The sequence below is a fragment of the Rhea pennata genome, chromosome 3, assembly GCF_028389875.1.
Source record: "Rhea pennata isolate bPtePen1 chromosome 3, bPtePen1.pri, whole genome shotgun sequence".
Lineage (NCBI taxonomy): Eukaryota > Metazoa > Chordata > Aves > Rheiformes > Rheidae > Rhea > Rhea pennata.
In genome coordinates this window covers 20,156,248-20,183,743 of record NC_084665.1, presented here as the reverse complement: position 1 = coordinate 20,183,743, position 27,496 = coordinate 20,156,248, and the positions used below count along the sequence as shown (strand labels likewise).

General features: G+C 41.3%; 1 protein-coding gene across 1 annotated transcript; it reads right to left on the bottom strand.

Annotated features, from left to right (window-relative positions):
• Positions 1-313: 313 nt before the first annotated feature.
• BFSP1 (beaded filament structural protein 1) lies at positions 314-26,774 on the bottom strand. The gene is made up of 8 exons (XM_062573555.1): positions 26,404-26,774; positions 16,760-16,820; positions 8,845-8,940; positions 7,825-7,917; positions 7,005-7,112; positions 5,779-5,999; positions 3,192-3,277; positions 314-1,263 (listed from the first exon to the last, which is right to left on the bottom strand). The coding sequence occupies exons 1-8, from the start codon at positions 26,772-26,774 to the stop codon at positions 314-316; spliced, it is 1,986 nt and encodes a 661-aa protein (XP_062429539.1).
• Positions 26,775-27,496: the final 722 nt, after the last annotated feature.

Genomic DNA, 27,496 nt, shown 5'->3' with positions numbered 1-27,496 from the left:
GCACTTAAAGGAGCAGTAGAGGAATAGGCACTGTAAGTGGCAAATTTGCCCTGGATGCTTGTTTAGCCAGGCAACTCTGTAGTAGTAATAACTTCAACTTGTCCTAATCATGAAATTAGTTGCCTAGACTGTGCCTATTACTCATTTCTCTGGACCATTCTAATGACCATTACATCAGACAGAACTGCCATCAAGGTATCAATCTGTTCCATACCAAACAGCAAAAACCTCACTATTTTATCATTCGGTCAGGAAAAAAATGTGTCATTTAATAACTCCAACAGATAAGTTGACCCTCCAAGGTGTGAGTCATTTAAGAGCCTTTGTCACCTGGCTTCTTCTTGCTTGTCTTCTCTATTGTCGTCTCCACAATCATTGCTGTCTCCTCGTAAGTCTGAATTCTGTCATCTGAAAATTTCTCAATGGACTCCACCACTTCCACCTTCTCATAGCTCAGGGCACTGGGCAAACTTGGTTCCCTGAACAAAAGGTCTTGCTTATCTTCTTTGTCGTACTCTGCCTCTAGAAGGACCCCTGGCTCTGCTGCACTTACCAGAATAGGAGAAGGGGCTGTCTCAGGCTCGCAGATGTCTGGATACTTTAGAACTTGCTCAACTTTTCCTAGTGTTTTTTTACCCCATTCAAGCACTTCTTCTTTCTCTTCTTCTTCTTTCACTTTTTCTGGGTATGCAAACTCTTCCCTCCTTTCACAGATATCCCCTTTCTCTTTTTCTGATGGTTCAGTGGGTTCTGGCAGCTCTGGTATTGGCACCACTTCACCACTGATTGTTACCTTCCCAGTACTGGTGGAAACTATGATCCCTCCCCGAGCTGGGACGGAGGAAGACAAGAAGCAAGGGTCTTTATAGCTTCCTTCCCCTGTTACCAGCACATAACGCCCTTTGGCGCAGGAATCAGGTTTAGGCTCCGGTTTCTTGTAGACTTTAATTTTCTCCCTCACAATGTTACACAATTTATCAAAGGCTTTACTTATCTTGGCACCATCAGGTATATCCTCTGGGACCTTTTCTTTTTCAACAGATTCAAATCCTTCCTGCTCAGGTTCACATATGATGGTGCTTTTGTGCTTAAAATCAAACAGATCTTGGTCAAAACCTTCCAGAGTTCCTTCTTGCATTTTTTCAGGTGAGAGACCATCAGTTATATCTTTAGATGTGATCTCCTTTCTCCTGGAAATTTTCTTCGTCAGAGCTTTTTGTCTGGGCTTTGCACTGGCAATATCTTGCATAGCCTGCGTGATATCTAGAGAAAATCGAACAAAGCAAACAACAAACAATACAGAACACAGTTAATGCAAAGGGAAAGCCATCTCTAACCCTCACTGCTGACTGTAGATGAACTGAATGCAACAGCAAAGGTGAGCATATCTTCCATTTACCCCTTAGAGAGCCTCTTCTTTTGCTTGGCCCCCATGGTCAGGTGGCTGGTTTGCATTTGAGACAGCTACTTCCATACAGAATTTGAAGACATGACCATATAAAAAAGGCAACTGTATAAAACATTCACCTATCAAGACTATATTAATGTTCAAGAGGTACATTTAAAGTTTGAGAATGCAGTAGGACTCAGCACCTTACTCTCAGGCATCTTGGAAGAGTTTGGTTCCATTAACTAGTCAAAGAAACTAGTCTCCTAATATACATACTGAACGTGCCCAAGGTGAATCACATCCCAGCAGCAGGACTAAGTGGAAATAGCTTATCTGTTGTGATACAGCTGCAAAAGCTGCTTGGGTTAAGGAGGGAAAAAAACAAAGCAAAACAAAGCAAAATTGTATTTAAAAAAGTTTCCCACTAAATGCATGGTTGAAAGGTGGGAAGTCCAGGCCTGACCAGAAAGGTAAGTGTTGTCACCATCTCTTCCACTGTTTTCTGAAGTCTGGCTCTCTGATGAGTGCTCTGAGGGTATCACCAACGCAAGGACCTCCCACTGTGGAAGAATACCTTCATTTTGTATCCCAGTGGGGCTAAGACTGAACCAGGCATCTCCTGTTATGGCAGTTTTGGGTATGACCAGATGCAAGGAGGTGAATCAGGAAGGATCAGGTTACAGCCGGTGGCGCTAGGAACAGAGGGACATAAAGTATCTGGCCAGCGTGGGTGCAGTTCTGAGGAGCTGCATTTCAGCCTTGCTTGAACTCTGATGTGCAGATTTAGGCCCATGCAGAGAGGAAACCTTTGCCTGCAGCCATTATTTCTGATTTCTTGCAGCAGTAATTAACCACAAACCTCATGCTATTTCAGCAGTAGCAGCTGAAGGAGCACAGGCAGGCTAGTGATTCCTTAGCATGAAAAGCTAAAGGGAGGCAGAGAGTTTGATACTGGGAATTACTGGAACACAGGAACAGACAGATATTAAGATGCTTTCCCGAAGGCAGCTGCACTTGTCCAACGTCATGGATACAGCAATGCATATAAAATACCCTGTTAGCCTTGTGGGAAATAGGCAAAGTGTAGTTGGAGCCAGGGACTGAATCTTCAGTGGGTAGAAAACAGCACACCTCCACTGGCTTTGCAGGACAGTGAGAACTATATTCTCAAGGATGATTCATTGTCAGTGAAACCCCAGTAGTCCCTGGATTTATATTAAATTAAGTCATGCTTTATGTTCTTACCTACAACACCTTTCTATGAAGCCTCTCTCATCTCTAAGACGATCTTCTCTGTTTTAGTCCTGGCTATTTACTGGTCAGCGAGTTTACAAGCACCTAATTCTAAACAAGCAATCATACAACACAGAGGAAACACCATTCAGATGAAACTAGGCCATGGCACATAGACAGAAACAAAAAGTGTCCTCTGCCTGCTTCCAGCACTGAACATGCCCTGATGTTGTTTTCACATTATTAAGATGTGAAACAACAGTTTGCAACACGCCAGCACACAAAACCAGCTCTTTCTATGGTTTCAGGTGTCTCTCTGACTTTGCTTACTTTTGCAATTTACTATTTAGCCCATCAATAGAGCGAAGAAATGGCTTTGTTTGTGGTTTTGGCCTTTGGCAGCTTGTCCCAAAGCCAGCTGAAGTAAGCTGAAATCATCTTGTTTACTTAGCAAGCTTTGAGTCAGGCTGTCACTGCTGGCGTTTGTAAGGGTCACAAATTAAAATACAGCTTAAAATACAATAATGCTACCCCTGACAGACACAGGAATAACATGTCACAGGTTTACCTCTTCCCCTTGGAGCTTGAGGCTGGACAGGTCTGTAGATCTGTGTGAAGAGTGTGACTGGAGTTCCTGCTATGGCAGAATTTAACCTGGTGGAGAAGATGTGCATCAGTCAACCTCTCCCCCTCATTTCCATCAAGAGCAAGAGAAGTTGCAAAAAAAGTGAAGCAAGGAGGTTAAATAAATGCATTCCTTTGTGGGGAGGAGTTGTGGGGAATGATGTGAGCCTGTGTCTTGTCTGGTGAAAATCCACATCACTGATTGCCACCAGCAGAAGCCCAAGCCCAGGTGTGTTCTGTTACATTGGGCAAATTATACAGTTATTAAAAAACCTATAGCAGCAAGGTTGTCATTTACCAAACAATTCTGAAAGAACAAGAAGATTTTGAAAGGGCAAGTGGGCAATTCATGCCTCTTGGAGGTCAGCCAGTTCTGTACCTCTGTCTCCCACTGTCAGGCAAGAACGTTGTTCGTATGCTCTGCCCAGATTAAATGGTCATATACTTTGATACAAATGAGGAAGCAGCCAACAGCATCCAAGTGGATTCTGCGAGACGGTGCTCTGTGCCTTTCCCTTTACTCAAGCTCCCTCTAGTGTTCCAGGTGCTCTCTGCACTTGCTGAGCTCCAGTCAAATGGGCCCACATCGAGCTCCGAAAGACAGTGGTGGGACCCTCACAGAAAGTTTTGTAAACTCTTTTTGTAAAAGGATGCCACTGATGTGTTAGTGGAGAAGGAGACAGGCGATAACTGAGTCACTGAAAAAAAGACACACTAATTCATTTTTCTTTGTCAGTGTTTTAAGAGTGTATCCTGTTGACAAGAGGAAAAAAAAAGATCTTAGCAAGTCCCTAAGATCTACAAAATGAGAAGAAAGATTTGAGATGGCAATAAGAAGCTGATCTCAGGATGAGTTCCTCTTTGGCAAAGGTATTAGAAACCACAGTGTCAGATCCTGTGATTTTTGAACCTGTCAATGAAAGGAAAACACCTTGGCTTATAAAATGTGCTTCAGTTCACATGGTTCGCTTACTTACACAACAGCACCTAGTCTAGTACTATGCAAGGGACACATAGGTGGAGCTGCCAAGGCTGTAAGCTCAGTCATGATCTCTCAGTGACCCTTTGAAGAGAAATGGCTCCTTCTGCAATTCACCCTAGAGCTGGTGGAGGCTCTAGGAAGAAATGCACTTCATTTGCCCTTGCCTCCAGTTACCAATATAAGTGAAAATCTATACCATGAGAGCAACTTCCTCAACTCCAAGGGGAGAAAAAATATAATCTAGGTCTCCTATGGCCAAGGTTTTTAGAGTTACTTGTTCTCTCTGAGACATTTTAAATGGGTTTTATTTTTCCAAAGAATTTTTCCAAAGACAAATCTTTCGTGAAGAACATGATTCCTTCAGAAGCGTCACTGTATTCCCCAGATCATGTCACTTTGCAAATTCTAGCCAATAAAATTGGACATTTGGGAGCATTTTCAATGCTTCCTGCAAATGCCTGACTTCAGAGGGATGAGAAGAAAACTGACCAGTCTCCCTTGGAAAATACTTGAGGTGTCAGTAGTATTAACGGTAAAATGAGAGTCTAGCCTATATGCAAAACACTGTTACTATATCCATGGACTCTCCAATCTGCTCTGTGAGATCCAGAAATTGAGAGAACTTTTTTCTCTGGAGGAGGATATATACACACTGTGTAGACACTCACTTCTAGATCTGTGTGTCTAACTCAGGACTGCAAGCTCCTTACATAGTCAGGAGAAATGTGCATGTTTTCACTTTAAGAGTGAGAATTACCCTGATCGGATACTCCTAATTAGAAAGCTTAGTGTCCAAAACCAGATGCCAAAAGTTAGATGAAACAATCTATTCCCCTGCATTAATCTACCTGTGTGAAATACCATATTGTCTATTAGTGAATATCTTTCCCCCTACATCTGCTGGCCATTCAGGGGTCTGATTCTCCTGCATTGCCTGCCCAGGCTGTATGCTGTGAAAGGTCAGCTCGTTTCCTCTTGCAATGTTAGTGGTTGACTTTAGAGGGTGCTAGTTGCCTTTCAGTAACTGTGTCTCATCTAAATATAACTCGAATCCCTGGAAATTTCTTCTATTTTGTCCTTTCCTCCTACATGCCTGAAGAATGAGATTGCTGTGCAGTGTTTTGCTATACAAAACATTTGCCATACCTGAGCCCTGCAAGACAAGGCTGCCTGAAATGTGCCAGCAAGATGCACTAATAGACACATGCAACCAGCTGCAGTTGTATATGGTGGGCGTGAGAGTGTGCAGTGTGGCTTGATAGGTGCAGTTATCAGGCAGCAGTTAGCTATCTGTGAGGGTTATAATGCCAGAGTTTCCCAGCAGTGAAGATAGCAGTCAATTTGCTTTCATTTGTACCTGACCCTTGCATATTGAAGCTGGAAGAGTAGAAGAGTAGGAGAGTACGGAAAGGAGAAGCACAAAGTGGCACTGAACCTTCTCTTGGCGGTGACTTGAGTGGATTTTAACTTCGAGTGCTTTTCATTGGAAAAGCAGTGGTATGAATTGTTCATAGCTTTAGGTGGGCAGAACACAGAAACCTAGCCTTACCGGCTGTCCTCGGTCTCGATGATACGTTTGTACCGTTCCAGCTCATTCTCTAGGGACTGCTGATAGATCACCAACTGGCGACAGTCCGTTGTGTACTTTTCCAAGATCCTCTCAGCATCTTCTATCCCCTTCCTAAGGTTTTCAATCTGCTCGTTATAGAGCTGAATTTCGTCGTCATAACTCTCCTGGGTGTTTTTAATCACTTGCTCCAACATAGCTGTCTGGTGAACAAAGTTGGTGGGTGAAAGAAACAGTTTGAAAGTATTCAGTGCCCCTATTCAATACATCAGTACATCCCTCCCATTTCCTGAAAAAGCATTCAACTGCATGGAGGTAGATCTGGCATTCTCCACGGCGCAGAACTGTTTTCTATGCATTACAGCCTTTAGTTACTACTCTGTGTGTCTCCTCTCCCGCTTGCACCACACTCTCATTAGAAGACACTGGCTGGAGGAAGAAGGCTGGTTCACAACTGGTTTAGTTGGGAGATGGAAAAGAGCAAAGACAAAAAGAGTTGGTCAGTCATTTTCTGCAAATCATTCATCTGCAAACAGCAGATTTTTTTGGTGTTGGTAATCTGTAAGCACAGGACACATGTCAATTTATTGGTTATTAGTGACAGAGATGAACACAGGGTGCCAAATGTAGCTTGACATACATTTTAAAGGACATACAGTGTTGATTATCAATTCAGTCCTGCATACAGACAACTTGATCTCACCCAGTCACTCTCACATCAAGCTCAACATTGAATGTGACACTGATAGAAAGGATGGGCAGAGGTCTGAATCTCCTTGATCATTTTTCAAGGTGCCAGTTTCTCTATGCTACCACTATGTTTCCAGCCTGAGCAAAGGTAAGTGAGAGCCAGCCACTGTGTGCCTTCAGCCTTCTTGCTGACACTGTCCTTCAGGCATCCAGTCACAATGCAAAACCTTTTTTCCACAAGCTATTCTGCCAAAGTGAAGATGTCTTCACTCTGGCTGCAGTATCTATCACTCAGTCCTGGCTGACCATATGAAATCAATGATTTGGACCATCGAGGGAATAGGGGTGGAACAGCTGAAAACTGAAAGGAAATCACACTTCCTCCAGGAGATGACAGTCTCCAGGTCATCTGTGTTCCCAAGACCCCAGCATAGGCTGCATAGGTTGTATTGTGTGGCCACAGGAATAACAGAGTTTATGAGAGTCATAGTGGTGTTTATGGCTAATTACGATGGTACCTCTGTCTGCAGTTTGTATTTCTGTGTCTGTAGTTGGCAAAGAATGGTCTTGTATTCCTCCAGCTGACTCTGCAGGATGGGGATTCTCCTCTCGGCTATCAGTTTTTCCTGATTGAAAGAAAAAAAAAACAATATGTATGGAAAAAAGTATGTTACCTTATTTAAAAGCATCAGAAGAAGTTCTAATGCTGGAAATAAACCATAAAGACAAACAGAAAGATGGGGATCAGACCTCAAGAAAACCCTGGTGGCATAACTTTAAGAATAAAAAATACCAAATAGCAGCAGTGAACAGGTGTAACTTATGCTGAAAATAGATCCTATAGAAATAGCTGTTCATATCATTTTAATACAAATAAATATTCTTGGCATACCTATTTACATTGGTGAGAACTTGCCAAGTTGTCATTCAGCCTGTAGCAGTTTGTATGATTTTCAAATTTTCACCACAGCTTGTCCCCTGAGGACAAAGTCTACTCTTAACTGCACTTATTCATATTTCCTGCCACCTCTTCCTCAAATAGGAAGCACAACTACTTCAGCTACTTTTGAACTAGATGTTTTAAGCATGGGCTAATATATACCCCAGAATGCACTTGACTAAAGGCAGTTTCTCTTGTCCTACTCACTTCAGCTTTCCAAAGCTACAATCAGTTTTTCCTCTTGTGATCACTTAGTGTTCAATATTTACAGTTGCAGTTCTTTCCTCATCTTGGAGAGGGAGTTAGCTAGAGGATCTGGGATGCTTTAGGAATAAACACTGACTCTTTCTTAATTAGTGTAAATTGTGCAGCATGTATTTACTGACTGGAAAACTTACTTCAGTTATGCCAGCAGTTATAGGGGACACACGAGGGGTTGTTTGGATGATCTGCTGTAAAATATTGACGTATGTCTGGATTTCCATAAGATTCTGTTGTGAAGTAAAAATCACATATATTAGAAATTGCTACAGCAAGTTATTCTTTTCAGTGTTCTACACTTTTGGGGCTTTTTCCTTGCTATTTATTTCTTTCAACATACAAAAATCTGGGTCAGGTTCAGACCTGGGTTTTGCATGCAGTTCTAGGCCTGAGTTCAACTGCATGTGTGCCAACAGTTTGATCATGCATAGAGTATTCTACAGGCGTTTGGATAAATGACAACATGCTTCACATCCTTAATTAAAGATTATATGATTTGTGATTCTACAAGGGATTTTCAAAATGATGATCACAAATACCCTTGCAAGTGGTCCAAAAAAAGGACTTTTCCTGCTGTAACCATGCTCGGCAAAACCAAAACCTGTCTCTCCACTAGTCCTTCCTACTGGAAGGCAGCAAGAAGCTGGAGCAGAGCTTGCTCCATGGTTTGCCACAGGAACCAAATGAATCTTTTCTTTCAAAATTGGCAAAGATGATATGAAACTCCACAACTCTCTCAGGTAGGAGAAGGAAGAGGCTACTTGTATTAATTAAGTTGGCTGCAGCTTAACCATATAGCCACAGACACGTTAACTGGAATGTCCCTGCCCAGAAACTGAGAAAACCGATGAAAGCAATGGCTGTTTAGCATGAAATACAAGACAGTTCAACCAGCACAGTGGGTTGAATCATGATAACAGGTCAACAGATTCATAACATTGCTGCAGCTGTAGACATTGGGCCCTTAGTCAGTCTGGAGATCTGCAACTATCTACCTGTTGGGTTTGTTGCAGCTATTGTGCCCGGTGAAATTATATAGCACTGTATTCACGCGCCAGAACACACAATTTATTTTAACTGGCCACTAGAACAGAACATGAATAAGGCAAAGCTTCACATATCTCTCTAGAGAGAAGATGGCATATTCAGCCACTTACCTTCTTGTACCTGTCCTTTGTGGCATTAATGTCATCCTGCAGGAACTGGGATTCAATTTGCAGTTCCAGGTTACACAGCAATGCTTCATCAGCTTCCTGCAACGCAGATACGTAGGACATGTTCAGTACTTACGTGAGATAGCCAAGAACACAGCAGCCACTTACCCAGAACATGATTCATTTTACATGCGTACAACCTGCATAAAAAATCAAAGCTTAGCAGAAGAAAAAAAGTACTGTGAAATCAACAAACAACAGGAACTTTATACATTGTGTTTTCCCATTTTACACACTGTTTTTCTGCCCAAATATAATTTATGATAGAGTTTAGCAATGACACTGTCAAAAAATGTTTACCAGATACTTTGAGAGCTGGGAGCCATACCCGTTTTCAGGCCAAAGTTTACAATGGTGCATGAATTTGTAACATATTACATCAACAGAATAGTGCATTGATTTCACTAGTAGGTAGGACAGAAGTAGATGTATCCTGAAATCTTTTTAGTATCCCAAATAAAGAATCATTAATAAAGATCCAGACTGGTCACTTAATTATCTTAGTGGTCCTTTACTAAGGCCTAGGCATTTGAGCATCTCTCATATGAGGAAAAGCTGAGATAGTGGGACTGTTCAACCTGGAGAAGAGAAGACCAAGAGGGGATCTTACTAATGTATATAAACATCTGAAGGGGGTATAAAGAGGATGGATATCAGACACTTCTCTTTGGTGCCTAGTGCCAGGATGAGAGGCAAGGGACTCAAACCAAAATGTGGAAAGCTCTGTCTGACTAAAAGAAAAAGAATTTTTTACTGTGAGAGTGACTGAGCAGTGGAGGAGTTTGCCTAGAGAGGTTGTGGAGTCTCCATCCTTGGAGATACTCAAAAGCCATCTGGACAGAGTCTGCTGTAGGTGACCCTGTTTGAGCAGAGGGGGTTGGACTAGATGGTCTTTAAAGATCCCTTCCAACCACAACTGCTCTGTGATTTCTCTTAAGGTGTTCTGAAATGTCAATTCCATAACCTAAAACAAGGACAGAAATAAAAACCTCTTGAGTAAGGAGGAGAGAGTTCAGCCAGCATTGTCACCCTTGAAGTTGCTTCTAAGAACAGGAGACTAAAAGAAAAAACACCCAACAGATTGAAAGATGTCTCTTTAAAATAACCTACTTGCAGTTACCATCTGTAAATATATCTCAGTGAATGGATCATGGTTTGCAAATTAAACACTAAAATATATGGGTACAGCATATGACTGATAGGAAAGGATTTTTCTTCTTTCATGTGCACACCATGCACTATTCAAAAATGTGTAGATGTCTGCTGTTTTCATTGTGCTATTGAGTCTCTCAGCCACGCTTGCTGACACATTATGAAGCCATTCATGGACTCACTCTGCTCTAGAGCTAGCAACTGCATTGTGAGCAAACCAGCTAACTCAGCCAGATCCAGACCAGAAAGTTCAGAGCCAGTCATCAGGCATGCACGTTGCTCTGCCGCAGTCCTTTGGCATCCTATTCAGAGAAAGATCAGCACAACAATAAGAGCGTTATGTGACTTGGGGGGGGGGGGGGGCAAGCCCCTAGATAGACTGCAGTAAGCGTTTCTGCATGCTATACGCAAAACCAGCATTCAGCTTTCAAAATTTTTTTTTCAAAGGGGAAAAATACCTCTGCTTTTTCTCTGCTTCGGATAGACTAACTTCATTAATGATGATCCTTATCAAAACGCTACAGTGTCTACACTTTTTCTTCTTTGTTTTACTGTATTTGCTATTAACTCAACTTAGGCAAAAACATTCAGCTTTCGATACTGTAGAGGAGGCTACAGTGAACCCCATTGTTATATTGATTAAGTACACCTGCTTCCACAAGCTGCCCTCCAGCCACTGTTATTAATGTGAGCGGATACCTGAGGGCTGATATAACTTGCTTTATTAATAAGACCTGGACAGCTGCATTGTCCTGTGAGCAGAACTTGGACAGCTGCATTGTCCTGTCAGCAGGACAATCTGCCAAGAAGTGACCACCTGGAACCACACCTTTGTTTCATCTGAACCACATCTTAGTTCCACTGGCTGAACAAAGCTTTGCCGTATGACTTGTGGTCATCACTCTCAGGTATATCTATAGGTAAGGGAAGGGGACTCACTTTGGGAGAGAGAGATGCAAGTCGCCTCCTCCCTGGTTCGGGGATGCCTGACCAGGAAACTCATCGAGGTTGAGAGCCCAAATTGCTTGGTGGTACGTAGAGTCTGCTTTATTTGCTAACTATTGATTAATTTCTCTTTCTATCCCTCTGATATGTGAATAGACTATGTCTGCAAATTAATAAATTGTACTCTACTCATTGCTTATTTGCGTTGTGACATTGCTTATAAGCATAACAGATACTGATTCCAAAATGTTGATCTATGTGATTAAGCAGTATATGCAAGCATTTACCATGGGAGAGAAATCCCTTAGATCTGTGCAAAGTCATTGCTTCCAATTTTCCAGACTGAGTCTCCTTCAGGTGAAAAGGCTTGAGTTTATATTTCTACATGCATATTTCTGTCACTTCTGAGGCATTCTGCAGAAAACCAGCTGTGTTCTGTTCAGCATCTGTCTTTCTGCTTAAAGTCTCTGCATCTATGACTTGAATTGCACACACCCAGGTATGGGATTTGAGCACAAATTGGGGGATAGGAAATGCAAAGTATGAATGCTAACTGTGGCAACACTAGGCATTTTAACTTCCATCTCCAGGAAGATATTATTACCAATCCTTAGTAACATATCAAATCACCAGCACATCTTTTGAAACAGGAACTTAAGCAGCAGTGATGACTTACTGCCTACAGGTGTAGCAAGACACAAACTATTTGTGTCTTCTTTGCTAGGATTTGTCCAAGAATGATAAACACAGGTAGACAACACTTGGTGTACTAAGCTCCATCTTCTGTCCTGAAATAAAGCCACACATTATGGTTATTCCAGAAACTCAATTGTTGGTCAGATGGGCTGGTCACTTTTGTGCCTAAGCTATATCTGGGGTGTGAACCTGCCCTGAACAAAATGTTGGTGCAAACACGTATGGAAATGCCATGATTCATACATATCCGTCATTACTGAGCTTGGTCCAGGACATCAGCCCAGCATGGGGAATGACCCGGCAATCAATCATCTGTACAGGCTTCGAGTGCCCCACGTTACTGAGCTGCCAAAAGTGGTAGCTCCATCTGGTGAGAGTCTGAGCAGGCAGCACAGCCTCAGCCCTGGATAAATCACCAGCGGCTCAAGATCTTGTCAGCTATGCCTGGGGTGATCAAATTAATCCTCCTTTCTTTAGCCACGAATTGGCTGAGGGGAGTCATGAAAATGAACCCACCAGCTCCAGCTACCCCTTCCAGCATGCAGGGTTTATACCCAGGTGAACTTGCCTTAAAAAATATTTTTAAGAATTCATAGGATGTCTAAAAGGCCCAGTAGCATGCTGTCTAATACCAGTGATGCAGGATCCCTAGAGCCCATCAGAGAAGGAAACACTAAAATTCACTTTTTGATATATACAAAGAAGAAAAAGTCACTGAAATAACTTTGTCGAAGCAGAACAGCTCCTGCCATTTCTCAAAGGAAAATGAAAATATCTATATTTAATCCACCAGTAATTGTTTCCCAGCTCCAAAGATGAATGATGAGTTGTAGAAAATACAACTGATAAAAGATATAATACAACTTTCTTCTCTCAGATAAAAGATAATAGCAAATGAAGATAAATCAGGCTTTCTCAGTTTCGCAGACCTGACTTGAAAATTTTCCTCTGAGTCTTTTTATTATATATTTTTCTCTCTAGGAGAGAAAACGAGAGCTGCACTTAGTAAAGTGCAGCTCCTCAAAATCACTCTTCATATTTTCATTGAGCTAGGCACAAACCAGAGGGTGTTACAGCTTCTTTTTGGTTTGGAAACCTAATTAAAAGCTGAGGATTAATGCTGGGAAGGGCTGACCACATCCCTTAAGGGACTGAGGGGCTTTGAGAAGCATGGGACTTCAAGAATTGGACATGATCAGCATTATCTCCTGCATGGTACTGATTCTGCATTAAGAAAGAAAAAGTATTATACATATACATGTACACATATATACATACACACACACATACATATACATATGTATGTATACACACAAAAAAGGTGTAATATGTTTTCTCCATCCACATTCCAGACTGTTAGATATGTGTATTGGCTATATGGTATTCACACTCGGTAGGACTAGTAAATGGGGTCTTCCTACTTGTAGCCTCCAATCCACGCAGAGAGGAATTGTCTTCTGAGGAAGAAAAAGAGTCATTAAAGGCACCTAAACAGGTGCCAGGTCTTTGGCAAGAGTCAACTTGCGAATTTCACATAGAAGAAGTGACAGTGATATTTCATCGCTAGGTCCCCAAATTAATGCAGGAGCCATTTGGTGACAACCTAAAGCTGTGTTATGCAGTAGATCCTACCGGTCTATTGTCTTCTTGAAAAATTCGTGAGGTCCTGAGCAAGACTGAGGGTGTGGGCTGTGGATGCCATGTGATGCATCATCAAAACCAGCAGGATTCTGTACAGAGTTGGGCACTACCCCGTGTGCATGCACATAACACTTGCACAAGCCTTAGGGAAGGGCGATAAAGGGGAGAGAAATAATTTTTATCAGTGTGTAATGAATACAAATGTTAGGCCATGACATCAGTAGGGAAAAAACAGCAGAAGTTACCCAGCTTTCCGTACTTTTCCGCCTTGGCCACCTCACTAGTAGCACCTTTCTCTATTTAACCACTAAATAGCCACAGAGCTCTTCCTTTCTATCACCACACACTTAATATATCTAAGACAAAGGAGAGAAGCTCAAAGGCCTCCAAAGTTTGTCATCTGCTTCACGAAGCCCTCTCTGTGAATTTGTTTCTGTTTTAAAAAAGCATGGAATTTACTGAGTGTTTTTTGTTACACTTTCTGTTTCTTTTTTTCTTTATGCTTTTAAAGACTGTGAACAACTGCAGTGAAAGCATGCTACTAAAAAGAGATGTAGCAAAACAAATGATCAGATCATCCAGCTTTGGTAGATGTATTTTAAATATTTGTCAATGTTGGCCTTCATTTAGGCTTTCTGCTGGCTGTGGGGAAGGACTGTACATGAGCCTTACCCCATCTGTGGTATTTTTTGTTTGTTTGTTTCCCCTGAGGCCAGCAAGGAAGAAACTAATGTTCTGCTCTGGATACTCTGCGCCACCTCCCATGTGCTGATTCGCACTATAACCTAGTGCGAGCTCCACCAGAGCTTCATTGCATGGCACCTTACAGAGTCAGCAGCATTAAATTGGTATAAAATGCTAGCAGTCTGCCATGACAGTATGTCACTGAGTGCACGAGCAGAGGCGCAAAGATGTGTGTATGCAGGCAGGTACCGCATCCACTAAGATACTTCATCTTTCTAGATCTCTTTAAGATGCTGTTTAGTATTGTAGAGGCTTAGTTGGCATCTTGAGAACAAAACTAACCAGACTGCTGCTGTGAAGAGATTCTAGGCAACCAATGAGAATGGCTGGGATTCTCACCAAGAAGTCCACTAACATTATGCTTTACAGGACACAACCCCAGATTCAGGACATCGGAACCAGCCGGGAGCTTCCTCTTTCAACTTAACAAGAAGTTCCTAGACAGTAAGGCTACATTTATGTCAGTAAATCAAACATGTCCAGCTCTCCACTACTGAAGTCACCTGGCATTGAACTGCCTGCATCCACACTGTTAAATTTATTTATTATTATTCCAGAATATTTCTTTTTCCTGCAAATATTGTGGAATCTGTAATAAAACTTCATCCATTACTACACTGTTGGATTATGGGGATAAAATGTGTTTCAGGAATATACTCAGTAGGTTTTTACAGAGCTATTCTAATCAGAGAAGAGGGTAAACTGCTCAGGTAAAAGCATCCACCAGTACTTCCTCTTGGCCATCGTATCAGCCATGTAGCTCTGCAACTGATTATATTCTGATTACTCATAAAAGATATTTTTTTTTTATAATATCCTCAATTTGGAATCTTCTATCATGCGACCTATAAGACCTATAATGAACTGCATCATTATAAGTAATCTGAAAATAGGAGTTGGGAGATACCTGTAGGGCAATGATCTTTGACTTGATTATACCCAACAAAGTAATGAGGCATGAGCATCATTGCAAATACATATTTGGTCCTACAGTGGGAGTTAAATTCTTCATGCTGCAAGTAGTCACCAATCACTAGGAGGAAGAAACTGGCAAATATGAGAATTAGACTAGAAGACTCACTTACTGAATTTTTTGCTTACACTAATCAAGAAGACAACAGTCCACTAAGACTGTGAGGTTTCTCTAATGAAAGGAAGGCAGTAATGAGTAATTAAAGAATTCTATGTAATTTGGGAGTGATGAAGGCAACAGTGAAGAACCGAATAAATCCATTTAATTTAAGTGTAGGAAAAGTATAATACTCTTAATTAGAAGGTCATATGAATAATGGAAAGATGTAGGCACACAGGATTAACAGGCAATGCTTTGTTCTGCTGTAGAGGTTTCATGCTGCCCTTCATAGCTTTGTCTGGAGTATGTATTACTAACCACTGTGCTGGTTTGCCTATGTCCCAAAAGCTGCTGGAGTTTGATAGCCCTTCCTAGGCTAATGACTTGCATCTAGCAAACACATTACACACACACAGACAATATGTGTGTGAGATCACAAATGTAGGAGAAACATTATGACAAAACTAGAGATGGAGGAAAAGTTGCAATGAAACATCCTCACAAGGTTCCTTCTTTATTTTCTTCCTCTTTTTTGTTGGCTCCTGGCCCATATCTTTCTCCTGTGAATACTCGCATGGACCTTTCTATCCAGCTGACACTGATGCTTTAAATTGAGTTATTCTGTTTCTCCCCACTAGGCAGCTCATCCTGACTCTGAAAAGGTCTTTGTACCACTTTCTCCACCAAAGCTCTCCCACAGAGAACCAGAGGCACAAACAGGAGAGCAACTAAAAGGGTTTCAGTGGAGGAAGGTCTTTCTGTGATGTTTATCATGAAGGCTTGCCATAGATTGAGAAGTCACCAGTAAATAAGATATTACTTAAAGAAGCCCAGACAGCTTATCAGCTGCTAGGAAAGGAAAGAAGTTTAAAATTCATTCTCCTGATCTGCCATTTACCTTAAGTTCATCTCTTCATTACAGCACCTTACTGAAACCATATCTGTCCTATTGTAAAGAATTGCTGCACTGTTCTGTGGACCTCAGCAGCACCTCTCTAAAACAGAAATATCCTCTTGGTAGTATCATAATCACACATTAAAGCCAAAATCTACCAACTCTCATAGACATTATTACAACTTAAAGACCATGTTACTGAATCTAGCTTGTATTCCATAGCTTCCAGTCGGGCAAGAGACTGTCATGATAGAAAAGTCTGCTTAGTGATCAGATTGGATTAAACAAATGATATCTGCATGCTTAAAAATACAATTAAGTACCAACAAGAATTCTCAAAAGTCTCTAAGAAATCATAAATACCCAACACCCATTAAAACATGATCCTGAAATTATGGCCGGAAAAGTGCTTCCATTGGCCAGCTGTTGAAGAGTAAGCATATCTTCTCACAGGAAAATGAGGAAAGACCTCAAATTCTCCTTACTCTAATTCTTTACTCTAATTTCTGAATGCTAGGGAGAACCTGGCTCTGTGCACAGTAATATCTAACGTGGAGAAGGTGGAATTGCTTTTCACGGCTATTGTTTTTTTGGAGGTTTGGGGAGACAGAGAGAAAATTTCAGAAATGCTTGTCCAAAAAGTGAGATCTATTACCAAAATATCTTGCAGCAATGTTGATGAAGACCATTTACTTTCCATTTTCCAGACTCACCTTATTAAGGCGTTGAAGGGTTTCTTTTAGCCTCTGTTGATACTCACATTCATTTTTATACCTGCAAGCAGGACAAAGAAGAAGTTGAGTGGCTTATCCTCTTGCAAACTGTATTTTCACCTGCAATATCATGCATAATGTATGCTTCACATTTAAGCAGAATATGAATCTTGAAATGGCCCAAAAGATTTATCTATGCATTCATTTCATATTTTTTTGGTCCCAGATTTTAAGTGTAATTCCAGAACCAACCAGCTTCTTATATTCTTCTTAAACAGCAAAAGACAACAAAATGCCATACATTTGCTATTTTTTTTCCCCAGAAAGTCCAGGAGTAAAGTTATTTACAATAAAAATGTATTATTTTAATATTGGATTACAGTCATAGCCATTCATTGGTGGTTACTATGTTGGTATTTGCTACATTGGCATATTAGCAAATAATTACTTTGTACTTGGTTTTCTAGTGTTCCTAAAATTGTTCAATAACCATTTTAATGGTAGAAGCATTAAACACAGAAGTTGTAGTTTCACGGATTGATTGCATATGAATAATGATGGATGGATGAAGTTTTATGTCCTCTTTAATACCAACTCACATTTTAGTTTGTTTAAAATCATGTGCAAGTCTTAGCAAAAAGTGCATTTCACCAAATACTCTTACGCATTCATAAAATGTCCATAAGAAGTGTGAAATGTGAAGATTTATTTATTGAGTGAATAATGGGTGTATCCTGCGTTTCTCTCTGAAATGAGTAATGATGACAAGAATAACTCTTCAAGAATTAAGATTCTGTATTTGTATGTTAGAGTTACCTTCTAGGAAGCCCCTTTAGGAAAAGAGTGAGAAGCTCTCAAACTGCTTGTTTTTTTTATTTTTTAAGGCATTACCACAAAAGAAATTTTCCCTTGTCTGTCTTCTGAAGTCATTCTAGTGGCTTTTAAGGAACTTGCTCCAGTCAACAGTCACCTCCTCCAGGTTTTGGCGGAACTGATCAAGGAGCAGGCTGAAATAGTCATGTTACCCTCCCTTCTTTTTTATTGATATATAAATGAACAACCACTGTTATTCCCGTCAACATGGCTGGGAAGCTGAAGAGAAGAGGTCTGCTACCCATCATGTGCACCCTGCATGCTCCATTTTTGATAAGATATTCCAATGGCCAAGCCACCGTTGTATTTAAGATTGTGTCATGAAGAAATAACTCTGCCGTGTCTGTTTGCCACTGTCTCCATTTATAGATGAGTGAATCAGTGTTTTTCAGATAACTTACAGCTTTGATGTACTCAGATTGTTTGGACTTCTTTGGCTGAAGATGATCTTCAGCTTCTCATGATCTAAACCAATGTCTTTCAGACCAATTGTTGTAACATAGGGTGTGCTTCCAAGGTATACAATCAAGGATATTCATCTTCAAAAGTGAGACTGCATTTGTAGCTGTGATTTATTAAGTAGGTGATGTCCAACAAATCTTTGATGTTACGGATTTTTTGCTTGCAGTTGACAGTAAGCATTTCATTAACACAGATGCATTCTGACAACTGAGCAAGAATGAAGCAGATTGTGAAAGCTCATGAAAATCAGTTACGTAGCTACAGTAAAAGACTGGATTTACATTCCTAGTAGGATACAACAACACAATAGAGTCAGGATCTAACTCTCAGGCCTAATGTCATTCAGGCTTGCTGAAATCTGGCTAGCTGCTAGGTCCTCAGTGAAATTTCTTTCACCGACTGAAATTTTTAGGAAACCTTTCTTCTGCTCTTAATAACCAAAATTTAACTGCCATGAATCTACTTGCCAGCTTTGAGATGTGTATGTAGTTAGTATTGTGTGACTATCCTTTAAAGAAAGATTGTTTTTAAGCGATGTTCAATGTATTCCATAAGTTCAGCATAAAAGGGCTAAGGACTTTTTAGACATACTTCAAAGATCTCATGGTATGATGTGCATGTCTCTGTATAAAGCTGAAATACGTATAAGTGCAATGACTAATTACTGTGAATGCTCCGCTGGACTTTTTGGTTAAAGACTCTTAGAGCACAGCAAGCCACTTGAATCCCAGAGAAGTGCTGCAAGTCTGAACTCCGCTCCATTCTCTCTCACCAGCTGTTACTTTCATCCCACAGCCCAAATATACCGACACATCAGAATGTGCCTCAGCTTCAACAAATGCATGGGGAATTACATTTAAACATGATCCCTGGTTTCCTGTTGGCTATCTCTCCAAAAGTGAACAAATTGTAGCCAGGCCAAACTTCAAATTGCAGGTAACTAACAAGGCATGTTTAAAAGAGTTCTTGTTTTTCTTAGATGGTCACTCATCAGCCTTTACTGGACCTTAAAAGCCATGAGGCCTAGCAGTCAGAAGAGTGTGAGAGGTGTAGAGCTGCCGATCCAGTATTTAACAATAAATGGGCAAAATCTTCATTGTTAACATGGAACAGGGACAGGATATCCATTAAAGGCTGTAATTGGTTCATTTGCTCTTTTTTTTTTTTAAGTGCCCCTTGCCTAGGCAACTAGTTTTAAGGTGTTATGATGCTTTTTTGTTTCTAGGTTCAGAAAAAGAGTATTAATTATTTCTGGCACAGGCTAAAACTAGGGTGGTGGAGGGGGCTGCCTGCTTTAAACAAAGCAGAGCAGAGCTTTAGAGGTTCACACCACCTCACTTTCCTCTTCCTAGCTTAGCCGTTCTGACCGAAGACCTCTCTGCTGCAGCGCATGTTGGTTTATGGCCATATGGCAAGCCCCTGGAGCCCCCTGCATAGGCAGGGGTGCTGGCCTCATGGAAACATCGGGGCACGCAGGAGGGAAGCCCGCTGCTAGATTTCTTCTCTGCTTGGAAGGCAAGGCTCCAGCAATGCCTGTAAATACTTTTCCCTGTCTTTCCGATGCCTATAAATACCTGTCCCTCCCTGTGCTTGCTCTTGGGAGATGTGGACTGGACAGGACCTGTTTTGTTCAGGCCCTGACTGTGATGCAACGCAAAGACCAACTCGGCCCCAAGGAGAAAACAGTCGTGATATAGCCTAGCAATGTTTGATGGCCAGATACTCCTCTCTCAGAACAATTCTGTGTCGAGGCCTGTGCCTCTGCTATAAAGAGGTACCCAAGTGCTTCCTCTCCATTGAACCTTACTGAAATCTTCCAGCAGTGTAAGAATTCTTTTGGCTTGCCAAAACCCCAGACAAAAGTCTCTGTGATGTGGACCCAGGAGCAGGGCAGGTGTTAGCCCTTGGCTGGTATGGTCAGAGAAGCAATGGCAGCACCTGGACCGGATTAGGGCTGTTCTGGCTTACCCGCACCCGCACGTGTCTGCGCACACTCACTGCTGCCTAACTCCTGATGCTCCAGGACATGTTTTGGAGCACTTGTCACGGGCCATAGCACCATGTCTGCTAGGCCAGGAAGAAACTTCACATCCAAATAAGCCAACTGGGCAGGCAGTCCTGCCCCGAGCTGCGGACAGAGTGTGAAGGTCGCCTTGCAGACGGTTACTGGCTGCACAGCCTCTACTGCTCCACATATTGCAGCTATTGTATTTTACTGCTTGTTTTCATTCCTGCTCATGGGTATGTAGTCACTGCCGTGGCCCAAAGGGGTGCCATGCTAATCTGAGCATAGCCACACAGTGCAGACTGGAGAACCAAGGGCCAGTCCCTATATTTAGCAACTTCTAGGGAATTATATTACATACAAATCCCACAAGATCAACACTGAATGAATTTTAAATGAAATGATCTATTAGTAAGACTTTTAATTTCTGAAGTTAATTAAACCTGTTCAGTCAAGGGCACTAAAATCTAGGTCCCAGTATCTTTCTGGATATCATAGACAGAGAAATAAAATCCTTTCAAGTTTCCCACACATAGATATAATGTTGCTATAATGATGATGCTCAATAAAATTAGCATAATTAGTCCTTTTATGAGCTGTATCCAAATGATTCCTAGCAATACTTCTTGCAACTTCAAGAAAAAGAAATCTTCAGTGATGCGTAGTGTGAATTATTCATGTTAATGTGAAGAGCTATGAAAATGTCTACAGACAATTTAAAAATAAATCTGAACATAAGATCTATTTTCCAGTGGTTCATGCATATTTAATTTTAGAGACACAGTAGTTCCAGGCCCTACTGTGGTTAAGTGTAAGTTTAAAATGTCTAGTTAAAATCATAAAAACTTTTCCTAAATTGTGAATGTGTTTAGAAGAATGGGATGCAAGAGCTAAAATTTGTTGCGCTAGTGGAAGGCAAAGACATTGCCAGTTAATAAGTACACAATGCACCACTCTAAGACATTCCTTTAATCCTTAGTGTGCAAGAATTAGATGTTCTACATTTCAAGATGAATTAAGAAACCCACACCTTGCAAGTACAGTGAAAATACTGTCTGCTCTCTAGTGAATTAGACCCGGGTAGTAGAAAGCAACTTAGAGCAAACTGCAAATACAAGATGTGGCTCAGGACAGTAAAGCCAGACTGAGCTAGTGTACTTAACAGTGGTGTAAATATAGGGCTAAGGTGAGAGGGAAACAGCAAAGTCCATTCAAAGTCCTGCATATGACCAGGCAGTTTGATTCCTCTATCCATTTGTCATCTCTATCCATTCCTGATGTGTTAGCAGATAGCTAGGTTACACAGGACAGTATTACCCTGCCACATCTTTCTTCCTATTAAGGCAGGCATATCCGTTTAATAACTAATTTTTAATTGCTTTTAGACCAAGAGGTTTTAGAGCAAGAAGCTTTCTATCATGACACTCAGTTTTAGAATTATGTTCCTATTACACTTCCACACGTGGGAAGAGAAAGTGTTTGACCACCTTCGGCTCTTCTCTGGTAACAGCCGCACCATTGTGCCTCTGCATTTGGGCTGTGCTTTACACCTCCCATATCCAACACTCGGTGAGAGCTGGCCTCTTGAGCTGGCATTTCTGCAGTGCATGCTGTGACCATCACATTTATTGCTAGACAAGATCTTCCAAGTGAACTTGGAAGTTTCAGATGGCAACTCAAAATCTGAAAAGTCACATTTGGGCCTCAGGATGGCTTGTTTATGCAGGACTTAGGAGTTGCTGAGTCTAGATTTCCTCCATGGTACGGAAGGGCTGCAGGAACATTTTGGCAAAAAACCTTCCATGAGTTGCATAGAGGTATGCCTCAAGGGCTTTCAGTGTGTTCCATTACGATGTTTTTAAAATATGTTACTTGGGTTGTTAGCAGATATTTCTGATATTTCCTAACTCTTGTCTTCTCCCAGTTGGGCTTGCTGGACATCCATTCCCTGGCAGGCTTTCTGGACATTATCTTACATGTAATAATATAGTGAGCTTTTCAACGTACAAGAAAGCATATTGCCCAGGTGGGAAGATTAGTTTTAGAGACAGCTTTAGTAGAGAACTTCAATGCAAGTTTCATAAGCCACATATCTGCTTTCCTGTTTCCACTCATTTGAAGGTTCCCTGCACATATTTACATTTATCTGTTACCTAATGGAATAGCCTCGGTGGTGATCATATGTTTCCTCCACAGTTTCTGGTTTGCAGAATTTTAGAAGCCTTAGCCTATTTAGCTCAGCTGCAGGACTATGCTCTTATGAAAAAAGCTCTCTTACCTCACATTTAATGAAGAAACACTTCGTATTTTCACATAAGACAATATACATTTGATATTTAAAATATCAAAAATAGACTATGAAAAACATTTGCATTTTCTGTTACTTAGATAAAATCCTATTTTCTCTGTTTAAAAGCAGAGACAAAAGAACGTGAAGGAGCATCTTTGATGGACATAATTGCATCAGAGCTTTTACACAGGTTGTGTATCACAACAGCTTCAACTTACTTCACAGTAGACTTTATCCCATTAGAAATAAAGGATATTTCTAAATTTCTAATATTATAGTCACGGTCAGTTTAATAATACTCTGATACATTTGAAAGTGTCCGAACTATACTTTCACTCTAGATGAGACCAGACTGAGAGTGAGTTTGTGAAGTGGCTGGCTGTGGAAGGGCACTAACTCTAGAGAGAAGTACAGGGCTGAGACCTTCTAAAGATTCAAACTTGCAGCTACATTAAAAAAAAAATGTTTAAATAAATAAAAACTGTGCATATATTCACAGTCCTGTCTAGGTTTCCAGTTTAGGATGACCTATAACATCTTACTGGATAAACTCTCTCTAATATAGAAAGCCAAATATTTAGTGATCCCTGCATCTCCCTTTGCACAGAGGATAGGCTGCACGGAGACTTTAGATCTTCAGTACAGGAATAATCCTGATTTCAGTAGTGTGGCAAGGCCCTAAAATATCATGGAATCTTATTTCTCCCATATTTTGTTTAGAGAGCTTCTTTAATTTTAAATAACTAAAAGCATAAATATCAAAATGCCTTTGAGCTAAAAACAGGCGAGAAGGCAGAGTGTAGAATGTCAGAGCACTGGCCTTGCTTTAATGCCTGCAATTCAGAAACCAACCAGTTCTTCCCAAACTGAGGAAACGTTCATGTCTGTCTTCAGATCAAATTCAGCAGTTCCCAGGAGAAAAAAACAAACATAAAACCCAAATTCACTTCATGATGTAATCTGAATGCAATTTGATTTAAAAGGAGCTACTGCCATGATGTTATAGTGTCCCTACGTAACTTTAATATGTAACTTTAATTTTTAACTTCTAACTTTTATTGACTAAGAGTTAGCCAGGGTTTCCTTTTACTTTCCACTTCTGCTTTCTGTTTCTGGGTGTACATACATCTCAGGACTAGAAAAATAATCAGTGATTTGCTGCAACTCTGTTATGTGCTTTTTGATGAGCTTGTCACAAGAGCAGTGTTAACAAGTAAATGTTATCTGGAATGGGTTAAGGGGACGATTGCACAGCTGTTTCTTCCAGACAGAGTAAGTACATGTTCAGTAGGACACACCATTATTTCTTTTGATCTGATACTTCGCTTCCAATATTTTACAGCACATATTCAGTCTCTGTGACCAGACACAATCCAGTTTTTCTAAGTCGCTCATTACCACTGTAACATGTCATAAACCTCATTTTAAGAAAAGATACCCCTTTCTCTGGCTGTCTTTTCCCTGATTTTCTCTATCCTCTATTTTTCCCTACCTATTTAAAACTCACGTAAAGCAGCTGTAATAAAAGTAAATGACGGTGTGTCAGATAATAAATGCAATTAATTGGGGAAATATACAGGCAGTTAAGTTAATCCACAAAATGATCAAGTGGACACAGGAATCCATTAAAAGGTTGTCATTGCTAATTTTTTGATGTCATTTTCAGATAAGCTCTTGAAATCAAATTTTAACTAAGGGAAAGAGTTGTGTATTTCACTCTCTGTGTATTTGAATACAAAACTGTATAATCAGGTTCTATTCACTGAGTTAGGTAACCACTAACAGCTGACCATTTCAAGCACTAAGTCTCATTGCACTTGAATATGCTATTCTCTACTTTCAGATGAGAGAAGGAGATCAGAGTTTGGTATTTCTTTATCTGGGCTGTAGCTCAGAGCCCCCCGGGGGCTGTTTGTGTGGCAGTTTGGTGAAGTGAATTTGAGATGCTATTTTTTATTTTTATTTTTTTAGCTGGCTCAATTCTTCTGATTCAGATCTTGGGATAGTCCCATGAATAGTTGTGGCGGCACAGTGGAGCAGGCAGTGTGTTCAGCTGAGAAGTGTTTAGGGCTTGGGAGGGTGGAATCAGAATATTTTAAGATTGTTTGGCTGCTAATACCAACGTATCATCAAAACATGGCCTAAAGACACAGATGGCCATAATGTCAATTATCTCACATCTTTTTTGCTGGCTATTTCCAGCAAAATGATTGGAGACAGAAAAGGAAAATATTATCTATCTTGTATTTACTAGTTCAGAGTAGAGGAAATGGCAGTGGAGGAGCAGACCAAAAAGTTATGTGATTTGGCCAAGGTCAGACAAAAAGTCTGTGATGGAAACAAGGGATGCAATTTTGAGTGACCTGTATTTCTACAGCATTAAGACAGAGTTTTAGATGATTCACCTTCTACTCTATTAAAAAAAATTAATGATGAGTGTGGTAAGGACTGCCTGTGAGTGGGTGAACTTCTACCAAGACTGCATTTCTTGAAAGTATTTGAATTTTCTTCTTCCCATCATTGTCAGTGACAAATGTGTCTTAGCTACAGCATGTTGTATGGAGTTCACCCCTCATACCTTGATGAGGAGGATGAAAAACCCCTCTTCAGCCTCCATACCATCAAATATTCCTGGCTTATCTAATGAGATAGAAGTTTGGAGGAAAAAAAATCTGGCCAATCTGTCCCATAAGAAACACACAAACAAGACCCTTCTCTCCTGTAAGCAGCCACCCCTAGCCATCCTTTTATGAGCAATGCCTACCAAGTCTTGTTGTGTAATTAAGTAACTGCCAAAACCAGAACAGCTGTTATCCTAACATTTGTGGCTTGATATGTAGTGATGGCACCAAGAACTAGCTGTTGCTGAAGAGGATGGACTGCACATCTCTGGATGCACTCTTATGTTCCAAGCCCTTAGGCCTCTGCTCTTTGATTTATGTTGCCAACGAAGTTAGGGAGAGATAAAGTTAAAGGAAATCTCTTCCTATAAGCATTGCTTTAGTAGCATGAGAAGGAAATAGAGGGATACAAGTAAGAAGAAGTGAGAATGGGGTAAATCATCTTCCAATATTAGGAAAAAGTTTATTTACTTTTCTGTCATCCTGTATCTGCAGTAAACATAAAGGTTAAGCATACATATGCTCAGACTAGCATATGTACAGGTGTCTTACAGCACCTGTAAGTAAGAGCTTCTAGAAATGTCCTCCTACATTTCGAGGAGATGGTTTGCACTCTTGTAACTGTGCTGCTCAGATAGGACTTCTTCACTTCAAGCCATGTTTGTTTTCTAATCAAGTTCTCTCCTCTTTGCAGCTCAGTGCACAATCCTCCTAAAGCAAATGAGTAACAGAGACCTATGTGTACCTCTTAGAGGGCATGCTGCTGCAGACAGGAGCGGGAAATCGGCCACTCTTGTAGCAGTGAGTTCATGAAATGCAGAACTGGAGTTCCCAAAGTCCTGGCACATCACCCTCCACTGTGGGCTTACACAGTCTGGCTGTGGGCTACAAGTCTGAACATGAAGAGCCAACATCCACGCAAGAGAAGCAGCTAATTAACAAACCTGTACGTTATGCGGAAACAATACCACCTATTCTCCTTTGTTCACTTGCCTCGGAAAGAATAATGAGCTGTTACCGGTTTGGAGCCACATCCTTCCCCAGGGGGCTGCCCTGGCTCCCACTGAAGGATTTGCTTGCTTTCAAGCACAGGGATTTCAAGAAAGCAGCTGTGCATCATTTGCTTGACACTGGCCCGATTTTACTGACTTGTACTCACTGATTACTGAATGCATACTCCTATCAGCCACCTTTTCCCTTGAACAGCTGGGCAAGGGCTCCTATCCTGTTAGCATTTGAAAGCAATACTGCTTAGGAATCCCTCTTGGTCCTCCTCCAGAGATGCACCCAGCTGGACCAAAAGGCTGGCAGAAAGAACCTGTACAAAGTGGGTCCTTCTAATCTGCTAGCTACAGTAGGAGACAAACTGGCCCCGTAGCGCCAGTCACCTTACTTGTTGCTGTACTCATCAAGCATGCGCTGGGCATCCTTTTCCTCGCGCTCCAGTTTGGCTCGGTCAGATGACAGCTCCCGCATACGCTGGCGGTTGAACTCAATTTGCCCAGCAAAAGCCTCATCCAAGCCCACTAGCTCATCCATGCGCTGAAAAGTCTCCAGCTGCTTCCGGAGGATGGTGTTGCGCTGCTCGAGCGAACGGGCCCGGTTGATGTAGCTGGCAAACCGCTCGTTGAGCTCCTGCAGGTTCTCCAGGCCCTGGGCTTGGGCCAAGCTGTCGAATTCAGGGGTTCCTCGCAGCTCATCATAGGCATCTGACCGCTCATATTTCTCTTTGCGCACTTCGCGAAGGAAACTACTCCTGTACATGGCTTCGGGGAGGCTGTGGGATCCTATGGTCCGCTCTTGTGCGTGTGCCTGTCTCCCCAGTTCGGGTCAGAAATATGTTTGAGGGGCTTGGGGAGGTAGAAAAGAACATAATCAGCCCCCAGGTGATTAGGATTTGACCCTGGGGCAGTTTGAGGCACTAAATGCATCATCTGCTGCCCTGAACTAAATAAAACCCCATAGCCCCGCCTTGGAGCTGCCTTTCCTGGGCTTGTCAGCAGTTCAGAGGAGCAAAGGGAAGGGGGAGGAGGTGTTTGCTTTCCAAGCACTGCGGTGGTGAATGCCTGGAATAAAAGAGAGTAACGTCCAGCTTTTGCTCGGTGGATTAAAATCTTATCCACAGACAACAAAATGAGTGCTTTGCAGTTTCAGAGGCCACACTCAAAGCCTTTCATGGCGGTATTATGGGAGAGAGCTTTGTCCCGTTTTGTTGTCATAAGGCAGCATATGGAGTCCTTTTGCTGAGCCAGATTTTTGTCATGAGCGGACGACCATCACAATGAACAGCTTAATTTTTTTCTGACAGTTTTGGAGTTGTTTAGGAGGAATCGATGGGGCACAGAAAAATCAGCATAACTCCTGCTCATAGCATAAGATTTGTTTATTTGATTCACATCTTATGTTTCTCTGCTTCAACCTTTTCTGCAGGTTATTTCTACCAGGTGTGAAGAGTGTCAAAGCAGGAGACACACAGTGGTACTAAA